We start from the raw sequence: 11844 nt of genomic DNA, 5'->3' as shown, positions 1-11844 counted from the left end.
TATATATATATATATATAAAATAAGGTAGGGTGAAAAGGGTGCTATAATTGATTTTGGGATATTGCTGAATGTTATTTGGACAACTATGAACAATGTAGCCTTACAATTTGTAGTTGCCTTGCTCACTGACAGTGACTACACTGTCAGTGTACTCACCTGACTTCAGTGCTGGAAACTTACGTTCCGTTTCAGTTTTCAGTTATTCACGAGTGTTTCTATACAGCCAGCCTTGAGCCGAAAGCCAGCTGAGACAGGCTCCAGCTCCCCACGACCCTGATTAGGATGAAAAGTATAGAAAATGGATGCATGGGTTGAAAGCCTTAATGTTCCCTTTCTGTCTCGTCAACAGAGGTGAGGTTAGAGGAGAGGGGAATACTGGAACGAGCTGGTCTCATCCAGAGTCTCACAGTGGGCGTTGCGCCTATCGTTGTGGTGATAGCCAGCGTGTGCACGTTCACCCTGCACATGGCCCTGGGTTATGACCTTACTGCAGCAGAGGTATTTGCACAAAAAGAACTTTCAGCTTCCTTTTCAACTTCATATTAATGATTCTCATACCGTCACTTGTGGGGACCCACATTAGACACACATGCACAATAGAACGAGAGCTAATGCCAGAGTCAGTCACTGTGTTACTGATGACATGACCTTGCCTCAGCAGAACATCAATAGAATAACTCTGATTTTTCCACGCATAGGCATTCACTGTGGTTGCCGTTTTCAACTCCATGACCTTCGCCCTGAAGGTCACACCCCTGGCTGTCAGGTCCCTCTCAGAGGGCGCTGTGGCAGTGAAGAGATTCCAGGTGAATTAACTCAGTAGTGGTGCCCACTTGGTGTGTAACCATCCTCCATGATATCCCCTGTTGATGCTGATAGCACTTCAGACCAATCCACACCCCCACCTGTGTTACAAATATTTAGTAAAAGTCACATGTTAGTGGCACATATTTTCACACAGCCAGCAAGAGCTAAGTAAGCAAAAGCCCCAAAAGGGTATTCTGTTTGTGCAGTTGCGTGATGAACTCACAGTGTGCCTGTTCCGTTGAAAATAGAGTGGAAAGTAAGCAGGGTGACTGCGGACGCTGAAATGTAATCCTTCAATCCGGGATAGTTTAGCACATTGGCCTCGCAGTGTTGAGGTTCAGGGTTTGAATCTCCTCTTCCCTTGTAACATCTTTCTCACGGTGCTTCCTCCCACATTCCCAAATTCTGCAAGTTAGGTTTAATTGTCCATGGGTGTGAATGTGAATTTGAAGGGTTGACTTTTTCTCGATCTGTTCCCTCTGGTTGGCTGGCAACCAGTCCTGAGTGTACTTCTCAAGGATGGGCTCCAGCTCACTGGCCACTTTAATGAGGGCGAACACTTTAGAAAATGGATGGATGTAATTAACAAAGAATCACAGTAAAATGTTGTATACTTTCATTAGTAACTGGTGAACCGCGTTGCTAACCATAAGATGATAACCTTATGAGGCAACGTGAGTAAATATCGCTAAAATGATTGAAAGTCTGGGGACCTATCAGGTCAAAAATGCGTTCTCTATTCAGCTGATTGACGATGATCTTATGTGGGCATCTTTTAAAGTGATGAGCACAGTAACACTAGTGGTACGCAACGCTGTCTTTAGTGGTACAGAAAAAATCTCTAATTATTCAAACTGGATAATGTATAATGTTTGTGAAGAACAATTCAGTTGTATTTAATTCACATTTAAGTATAAAACATTTTCAATCAAGCATTTAGAAGTGTTTACTATTTAGTTTACATTTTTAATGCATTTTGATTAAATCATTACTGAAGTTGTTTTTTTCCCTATATTTTAGCAGTGTTAAAGTGCAAACTGTATAATGTTAGAGTGACTAACAAAAATATTTAAAATACATTACAGATTAAAACCTGTAAAGCATTTTTTTAGATGGCACTTGCTTGGAGAAAAAAATTTTCAGAGCCTGTGTTAGAGTCAATGCGCAATTTAACTCCCGCAATTTGGGATCTTAGTAAATCAATCCCCTGGTGATTCTGCCTCAACCTACTCAGAATCATTTTTAATTGTCTTTATTAGCCAGGTGATTAATGAAGGACATTTCCCTACACATGGATATTTAGTCATCTAAGCTCTGCTGTCTCCACAGAGGCTTTTCACGATGGACTCCCGACAAGCCGTGTTGATCAAATTGCAAGACCCTCGCAATGCGGTGGAATTCCAAGACGCCACACTGGCCTGGGAGAAGGCTCGAACGCCAGCCACCAAGCCTAACCCGCCCCCCAAGAAGCAGTGTGGGGGAATGAAACGTTTGCTGCGCCGGGAGAGGCTTAGCCTGTATATCTCCACCGAGGACAGCAAAGACCACAAGGAGAACCCCAACGCCCAGAGTCTCCTCACCAACATGGAGCAGGAGAGTCCGCAGAGTACAATCTCCTCCACGAAAAGCATCCGGCCTCCACTGCACAAGACGCTGCACCGTATTGACCTACGTGTTAAGAGGGTATGAGAACCACATCCCAAGAGATGTCTTAATTTAGTCGCAAACCTGTTTTTACCATGGGCCAGTTGTAACGTTGAAAGCACTCTATCCCTAGGCGTGTAACGGTCTGCCGAAAGTCACTTTAAAAACGTTCAATTCATGTTTTTTTTTCACATTTTGTACATGAAGGGAAAACTGTTCTTCAATTCTTTTCTTTTCAGGAAAGCGCAACATCAATAGTTGGTCTAATTAGTAAAGAGCAACATTTTGAACATTGGAAATAAGTGTACTGTTAAAACATTAAATATGGCTTTTGTTATTACTTTGGCTCGAGTCTATCCTAAGGCCTCAAGAGCGGCTGCTGAAATGTGTTTCTACTAGGGCTGGGTGATTAAAAAAAAAAAAATATATATATATATTTATTTATTTTTTGATAGTTAATCCACAATTACTAAAAACAAGTATTCATTGACTTCAGAACTTTGTATGTATCCATTTTTTTCCGATCCGCTTATCCTCACAAGGGTCGCGGGGGTGCTGGAGCCAGCTGTCTGAGGGAAGTAGGCTTATCTTCATTTATAATGTTTTGATGATTGTGAGGAGTCAAATTCTAAGTCACAATTACATTTCAATTAAATGCCTGAGTGTGTACCACTTTTTTTTTTTTTTTTTTTTTTGTGTGGGCTGTATGCCAGATGCATAACACTAGTAATGACGTCCACTAGCCAGAAGTTGAGCTACACTGTGTATAGACCGGGCGTGTGGCAGTTGCACTTCTTGTCCCTTACCTAATAAGGTTACGTGGAAACCCTAATAATCACCATATCGTATGACCGTATTTTCCACACTATAAGGTGCACTTAAAGCATTCAGTTTTCCGATGCGCCTTATATATGGATCAATATTCTGATTTCTTGGAAGTAATATTTTAAATGTTCTGTTAAGCGCTTTGTTACAGCAGTAGCTGTTGTGAATGCTACATATAAACAAAGCTGTAGTCCCTTATATATTGTATTCTCTTTCGCGTAGCTCCATCTAGTGGATGCATAATGCAACCGAAGCCACTAATGTTGCTTGGAGTCTATGTGCCTTACAACGAGGCGCGTCCTATAAATGAAAACAGTTTAAAATGGGCCATTCATTGAAGGTGTGCCTTATTCTGCGAAGTGCCTTAATCGTGCTGAAAATGCGGTACATAATCACCTCTACATTAGACGATTGTCATTTTTAGAATAATTGAGTATTTTTGGGCCACATTAAATGACATGGAGAGCTGGATTTGGCCCGTGGCCTTGAGTTTGAGAGCTGTGATATCAAAGGTTTTAGTCGCCAATGTTATTCTTTGTTGTCTGTCTAGGGTTCACTGGTTGGGATCTGCGGTGGTGTTGGAAGTGGGAAGAGTTCTCTTCTCACAGCACTACTGGGACAAGTAAGAGCTGAATGCTGGAATTGTATCAAATACAAGTGGTCCTTCAATCTTTTAACGTAATGACCTGCTGCATGCATCACAGATGACTCTTTTAGAAGGCAACGTCGCAGCCAGCGGAGGCTTTGCTTTTGTGTCCCAGCAAGCTTGGATCCTCAATGACTCCTTGAAAGAGAACATCCTTTTTGGGAAGGAGTTTGAGCAAAACAAGTAAGTTATGGTGATGTAAGTACCAGTAGCAGTCAAAGTCATCACAAATTGAACACTGTTGATTCATCTTTAGATATAATACTGTTTTGGAGGCCTGCTGTCTTCTCCCAGATCTCGCAGAGCTGCCTTATGGAGACATGACAGAGGTATTAGAGTGTTGTTATTATTTTTACTGTTTTTTTTTTTCTGCAAATTTAAATGCCCCCAAACTCAGAAGTAGCAGTTCCTGTTCGAAATTGAGTCTTAACTGCATCAAAGGACTGCATTTTCTTTCTTTGCAGATTGGAGAGAGAGGAGCGAACCTGAGCGGGGGCCAGCGTCAGAGAGTGAGCCTGGCCCGGGCGCTTTACAGCGAGCGTCCTATACTCCTCCTAGATGACCCTCTCAGCGCAGTAGACGCGTGCGTGGGCTCTCACATCTTCAAAAAGGCAATACAGGCAGCGGCTAAAGGAAAGACGGTGCTCTTTGTTACCCACCAGCTGCAGGTGAGCAAGAGGCAACCTCCATTGGAATGCTTCCAAACCAAATTTAATTAAATGACAGAGTGGTGGCATATGGTACTTTGTTGCAGTTTTACCTTCGGGATGACTTTAATCATCCAAATCAATGCTACATTTGCATTTTGCCTTTTTTCAGTACCTGCCAGAATGCGATGATATTATCCTCATGAAAGACGGGCAGATAGCCGAGCACGGCACTCACGCTCAGCTAATGGCTAAGGAGCGTGACTATGCTGCTCTGTTCAGCAGTATGCAACAGGAGGTAAGGCCAGGGGCATCAAAAAGATTATTTTCAAAAAGGCACCTTCATTCCTGTTCCAAAATCACACTACAAGCTGAATAATTCACATCCCAAGAAAGAAAGACCCAGTAGCTTGGAAATGTTTATACAAAGCATGCCTTTCCTTATTTACGGCTCCATTGATTTACTGGAGGCCTTCGAAAGATCCTGTCAAACCAGCCGAAGGGTGTTTTTGTCTCAGCTGCCATGTACAGTTAGTTGTCACTCGCCTTATTTCTTCCTCTGTTCTTATTTACATAGGCTCTGGTGAGAGAGAATTTCAAAAACAAACACCACAACGCAACTGCCGTAAAGGTTTGCCATGTTGAGGAAATAAGCAACGTCTACCAAAAGCCACCGAGCAAAAAAGGTGAAAGACTTGTACACTTGAAAGCTCACAATCTTATGTGTGATGTGTCAGGTACCAGTTTTAAAAAATAAAAAAATAAATAAATTTCAGAACAACTGATGAAAGCTGAAGAGAAGGGTGCTGGCGCTGTCGCTTGGGCCGTGTACGCCGCCTACATCAGAGCAGCAGGAGGTCCGGTGATTTTTATTCTCAACGTCCTCTTCTTCCTGAGCACCACGGGCAGCATCGCCTTCAGCAACTGGTGGCTGAGTCACTGGATTAGGCAGGGCAGCGGGGTGAGCCTCAATCTTTGATCTTGTATTAATTTTTTTTTTTTTTAATTGCACCACAATTAACATGGCACAGCTGTCAAGTTTCACTACCGTGACTAATTTATTTCAACAATACAAAGAGGAAAGGAGCAAGAAATTAAAGGTAAAGTGCGAAGTAAACTTTGCCAACCATCTTTTGAGTAATACTAAAACTATTTTTAACATACCGTATTTTCCGCACTATAAGGCGCACTGAAAAGTCTTCGATTTTCTTAAAAGCTCACAGCGCGCCTTAAAATCCGGTGCGCCTTGTGTATGGTCATTACGGTAATATGTCGACTCCAAAATGGCTCCTTGCTGGAGACATGCTTACAATGTGATAAGTTGCTGTTGGTTCAATGAACTGTGTTGCTGCTTTATTAAATAAGTTTTTGTTGCGGCCCCAAAAAAAGGAGAGCTGTGGTGTTGTTTTTTTAAAACAGTCTCAACGAATGCAGGTATGTCTTTGTCGCCGTGCATTCTCTTCTTCAGTTCGACTCGAGAGGCGTTCAAGACCGCTTCCGAAAAACGTAAACTAACGATTACTTCAATGAAACGACGAAAATTGTAAATAATTCATCAAAACTGAAAAGCAAGCGAGGATATCACAAAATAAATTCTAGAGCCCGCCCCCCTACAGAATTTATATTGTGATTTCATCATTTGTGAATACACAACAAAGGAATAAATAACTACTACTGACATCTGATCGTTCTGTTGGACTATGATCAAGGAAATGCCAATGCATTTTTCGGAGGCGGTCATGTACGCTTCTTGAGTTGAACGGAACAAGAGAAGGCATGGAGACGGACAAAGACGCACCTGTATTTGTTGAAAAAAGGAGAGCTGTGGTTTTTTTTTTTTTTTTTAAACGCAGACTTTATTCATGGTTTTCAGTCTCAACAAATACAGGTACTGTACGTCTTTGTCCGTCTCCGTGCCTTTTCTTCTTCCGTTCCACTTGAGAGGCGTTCATGGCCGCCTCCGAAAAATGTAAATTAATGATTACTTCAATGAAACTACGAAGAAAATCAAGCAAGGAAATCACTAAATAAATTCTGTAGGGGGGATATAGAATTTATTTTGTGATTTACTCGCTTGATTTTCTGTTTTGATGCATTATTTTCAATTTCGTAGTTTCATTTAAGTACAGTAATAGTTAATTTACGTTTTTCATTAGTTAATTTACGTTTTCGAGTTGAACGGACGCCTCTCGAGTTGAATGGAAGGAGCGTAGCACCATCTAGTGGAGGCATTGTAGATTGCGCCTTATAATGCGATGCGTCCAATGTATGAAAAAAATTACAAAATAGCCATTCATTGAAGGTGCGCCTCATAATCCAGTGCGCCTGTTAGTGCGGAAAATACGGTACTTTTGTTCGTGGGGCAGCCCAGTGTCAAGTGGTTAGCACGTCGACCTCCCAGTGCAGAGGTACCGGGTTCTATTCCAGCTCTGGCCTCCTGTGTAGAGTTTGCATGTTCTCCCCATGCCTGCGTGGGTTTTCTCCCACATTCCAAAACCATGCATGGCAGGCTGATTGAACACTCAAAATTGTCCCTAGGTGTGAGTGTGAGCGCGGATGATTGTTTGTCTCTGTGTGCCCTGCGATTGGCTGGCAACCGGTTCAGGGTGTGCACCGCTTACTGCCCGAAGACAGCTGGGATAGGCTCCACCACTTGTGAGGATAAAGCGGATCAGAAAATGAATGGATCAATGGACTTACGTTTGTTTTTTTAACGCAACCCATAATTAGACCCATAGCAACGCGCTAAAAAAAAACAAAATGCTTTGATTCGGCAATCTCCGTCGAGTGACGTCACTTAAAGAATGCGGAATCGCCAGTCAGCCATTGTACTGCAAAGGTAATTGTCCTGTTAACTGCTCTTTGACATTGTTATTAAGTTATTCAGCAAAACGCTTCGCCGCTGTATGGCGATACACTGTTCACATTCAGACCAACAATGGTTTGAGTGGTTCAAAGAAAAGAATAGGGCATGTAAATGGACCACTTTCATTCTCGCAAAGCGAATGAATTTCACGCCGGTGTCGACACGCATTCTTTGTGACATACCCTTCACAGACCTCTGTTTTCTCAACACACACACACACACACACACACACACACACACACACACACACACACACACTTACACTTAACAGAATGAGAAGCACAATATGCATTGCAGGAGAAAGCGACAACCTTATTTGTAGTGAGTGCAATTTTTCTCATTAAAAACACATTACAAAATGTTTTTCGTCATTTGGACTGGCATTTACATTCATTTAAATGGTTAAACACAATGTTACGAGCGTGGTCACAGAACTAATAAAAACTAGCATCTCAAGGCAGTACTGCATATTATGTATATAATGATATGGTAATAAATGGTATGGCCTGTCAGAAGCGAGCTGGATGTTCTGGAATTTTTTTCTGTGAAAGTTTGTGTTATGACAAAGGCATTTTTTGATTACCTTTTTCATCAGAAACGGGAGTGCAATGAGAATCACCTGCTATTCAAATTGGAAATTGTCATAAAACTTGTAGCAGACGGTCAGCCACTCATGAAAACTAGCCGCAGAACCGGTTAGGCTCTGCCTTGTTCTCGTCACCCCTCAAGCAACCGCCTTCTGAACCAGTTGGGGAGGCCTTAAACTGAGATTTGTTGCAGCAGTCTGATTATAGGAAGTTGTAATTCATCCTTGAAGTCACAAATGTGTGTTTAACATTGGTGAATAACAGGAAATTTATCATTTTTGCTGGTGAAAAAGGTGTCCTTTAGTCCTTCAACAATCAAAATCCATTTTGCAAGCAAAATAAAAACATCGCTGTTGGGTCAGTAAACCGATATAGCCCCCTGAGCCCTATTATTCTGAAAGTGTGTGATTTCGAAAAGTAAAATAAAATAACTCCACAACAGTAAGCATAATTAAAAACAAGCGCAAGCGGCAAATAAGCAGATGTGCTGAGAAGCAGATGGCGGCTTTTGAGAAATGCGCCCACAATGAAAGCAATGCAGCGATGAGTGATTGTGATGTTTTTTTGTTTTTTTGTTTTTTTTTTGTATGTTTTTCCCCAGTGTGTTTTTCTCCAGTAATTAGGGAGGATTTTCACAACATGGGACCCAAAAAAATGTTTTTTTTTTCTTTTGTAATTTATTCAACCATATTAATTTCTTTCTCCATATGCCTCCCCCCCAGAACGCTTCATTAATCTCAGTGAATGAGACAATGGCGAAGGAGAGCATGAGGTTGAACCCTCACATTCAGTTCTATTCCACCATTTACATCATCTCCATGGGCGCCGCTTTGTTCCTCAAGACTATACGAGGCCTGGTGTTTATAAAGGTAAGAGCCCCATGGTGCTTACCTCACAGGCTTCACACTCTGATCCCCAACCACAGCCAACAAGCCTTAGCCCTTTAAAAGGGCAAGAAACTAAACTGGGTGTTCCCATTGGAACCCGAGTGCCTCAGTTGATCTCAGACAACAGCACGTCTTCAACAGGCAATCAATGAAGACAAATTAATAACACTGACAAATTCATACCAAGAAAGGGGAAGCTAAAAAAAAAAAAAAAAAAAAAATCTATGTAAACAATGATACCCATGGTTACGAACTTAATTGGTTCCGTGATCCCGTTTGTAACTGGAAACGTTCAGGAATTCCGAAAATTGTTCATGGTGTGTGGTTGCGAAATGGTTGCTAAATACAGTACAATATAAAAATATCGTAAGTGAAAACGCCATTCATTATGAAGAAATAACACGAAACAAACATTAACTTTAAGTGAGTATGGGAGAAGGACAACAGCTCCTCAACTGAACCATTGAAAAATAGTCACCTTCCAATATAACGCAACAATCTTATTCTGATTCTCAGTCATTTTTCACAGCTTCAGAATGGCTGTCACAGATATGCAGTGGGTGCACCTTCGTTTATGCTTCCTATTTTACCAGCTAACCTGTCCTGGCGCCGCGTTACAAGAGGTTAAGTCACTGTGTTAATGTACGCCACTTGAAATTTCTCATTTGTCAGAGTGTTCATGTGTTTTATTTTTTTATTCCTTCCCCACCCCGAGCTGCATTGACAACCTTGCTAGTTTTGAGTACCCTATTAATAGAATTAATCTGTTCTCCACTGCCCCATGTAATTTCTGCTCAAACGGTGAAATGTCTTCTGATTTAAAAGTCTTTATGTCAGCGTCAGAGTAAGTCATTACAGATGAGGATTTGACAGCAGAGTAACACGCACACACACACACACACACACACACACACACACACACACACACACACACACACACACACACACACACACACACACACACACACACACACACATAACTGCGACCATGAGAAGCAGAAATCTTTATGTAGCCATGCCGTGTGTGTTAAATGTGACAAACTGAGTGTTAACCCAAGCCGCGACCAGGTCCATATGTTTCTTTAAGCTGTGTGCTTCCACGTATCGCCTCTCATGGTTTCCTAACGCCCGTGTTAATGTTGACAGTGCACAGTGAAGGCGGCCTCCGTGCTCCACGACAAGCTGTTCCACCGACTCCTCCGTAGCCCCATGCGATTTTTTGACACGACACCTCTCGGCCGCATCTTGACCAGATTCTCCAGGGACATGGATGAGGGTGAGTTTGGAGTCTTATCATGTCCGATACATGTTAACTATATATCTTGGCCTGCCCTTAATAGGAAGAGCAAATAGTCATCCACATATTTGCAATTCACATTTTTGCAAATGGCTTGTCACAAATTGAGTTTTTTTGAAACTCAACTATTTGTCTTTTTTGCAGAGCCGTGTTTAAAATATAAGTCATACTTTGGTTCCATCTTGTGGTATTTGGTGCAAAGTGCCCATGCTGAAGTGATGAAAGGAGCTTTATTTTGGCAGGCCTTTGGCCGTTTTAATAAAGTTATGTTTTGACACCATCTTATCACATCTACAGGCAATTGTAAACCTTTTTAGGGAGGCATCAGTTGAGGCTTCTGGCAGTTTTTGATTACTGAAGTTTGGTTTGATGAAGCGATGAACTCCTTTTCTCTATTTATGCCACCTGTAATGGATTACAATTTGTTCTAACAAGCAGAAAGTTATATTCAAATAATTGACAATGTTCACATTTACAGTGACATGTAGTTAAGTAACTGTCCTACAACAATTAAGAAGAAAAAAAAAAAAAGAACCTGAACCCACAATATGTCAGTCATGATAGTTTGAGTGATGATTGTAGCTTGTGTGATATGCTGCTGTCACAAACAACTTTAGGACCAAATCTGTTCAATTAAGGCTTTTTCCCCCCGCCAAATTGTTCCTAATTTTATGAGCTTCAAGGCGTTCGACTTTGTAACTTCTGCTGGATGTCTTACGCCGTTTGTTTTCTCTTCAAAGTGGATGTGCGTCTGACCATGCAAGCTGAAATGCTGCTACAGAACCTCACTCTGGTGCTCTTTTGCTTGGCAATGGTCGGTATCGTCTTTCCCTGGTTCCTCATCTCCATCCTGCCCCTGGGACCGTTCCTTTGCCTGGTCAACCGTGTCTCCAGGTCAGTCAGACTCATTCTCATTTCTCTTGTGCTGATGTTTTTAGTTTGACACCGTTAAAGGCTTGTAAAATTGGCGAGAGTATTATCTCATGATTATGGATTAGATAATGCAGAGAGCTTCCATGCACGAGTTCTCTCGGAGGGAGTAAATGTGCAGTAAGTGCATTGTTATCTTTGTGAGCGTGCCAACTGCTATCAGTAACTGGTTTCCTTTTTCACAGCTTCCTCTCTGTTGTAAATGATTTAAGGCGGTACAGGCGCTTCTCCTTTTCTGCAGCTGTGCACAAATTGTGCAGTCGAGTTTGATCAAGAGCGCACCGATGTCTTTCGAAAGATTCAAGGGTTTTTAATGTGATAAAACGGATTCTGTTGTTGTGCTCAGTTCAGTCAAAGGCAATTCAGAAAACAAAATTTATCTGTTACAAAATCCATCCATCCATCCATTTTCCGATCCGCTTATCCTCACAAGGGTCGCAGGGGGTGCTGGAGCCTATCCCAGCTGTCTTCAGGCAGTAGGCGAGGTAAACTCCGAACCAGTTGTCAGCCGATAACAGGGCACGCTTAGACGAACAACTACTCGCAATCACACTCACACCTAGGGACACTTTAGAGCAGGGGTGGCCAACCAGTCAGAGACTAGGAGCCAATTTTTTTTTACTGTGTTACTGCAAAGAGCCACATCGCGCACACGCACACACACGCACACACACGCACACACACACACACACACACACACACACACA

General features: G+C 42.0%; 1 protein-coding gene across 1 annotated transcript in view; it reads left to right on the top strand.

Annotated features, from left to right (window-relative positions):
• wu:fb13g09 (multidrug resistance-associated protein 5) overlaps positions 1-11844 on the top strand; it is a 41824-nt gene that overhangs the window by 17392 nt on the left and 12588 nt on the right. The window contains exons 8-20 of the mRNA XM_019870031.1: positions 351-499; positions 700-807; positions 2138-2491; positions 3828-3899; positions 3982-4106; positions 4180-4252; positions 4388-4591; positions 4743-4868; positions 5148-5256; positions 5347-5531; positions 8746-8892; positions 10057-10186; positions 10948-11101. Of these exons, the coding sequence (XP_019725590.1) occupies positions 351-499; positions 700-807; positions 2138-2491; positions 3828-3899; positions 3982-4106; positions 4180-4252; positions 4388-4591; positions 4743-4868; positions 5148-5256; positions 5347-5531; positions 8746-8892; positions 10057-10186; positions 10948-11101 (1936 nt within the window). The remainder of the gene's footprint in view (positions 1-350; positions 500-699; positions 808-2137; positions 2492-3827; positions 3900-3981; positions 4107-4179; positions 4253-4387; positions 4592-4742; positions 4869-5147; positions 5257-5346; positions 5532-8745; positions 8893-10056; positions 10187-10947; positions 11102-11844) is intronic.

The sequence above is a fragment of the Hippocampus comes genome, unplaced genomic scaffold, assembly GCF_001891065.2.
Source record: "Hippocampus comes isolate QL1 unplaced genomic scaffold, H_comes_QL1_v1.1 scaffold9, whole genome shotgun sequence".
NCBI lineage: Eukaryota > Metazoa > Chordata > Actinopteri > Syngnathiformes > Syngnathidae > Hippocampus > Hippocampus comes.
This window is presented reverse-complemented; position numbering and strand designations above follow the sequence as displayed.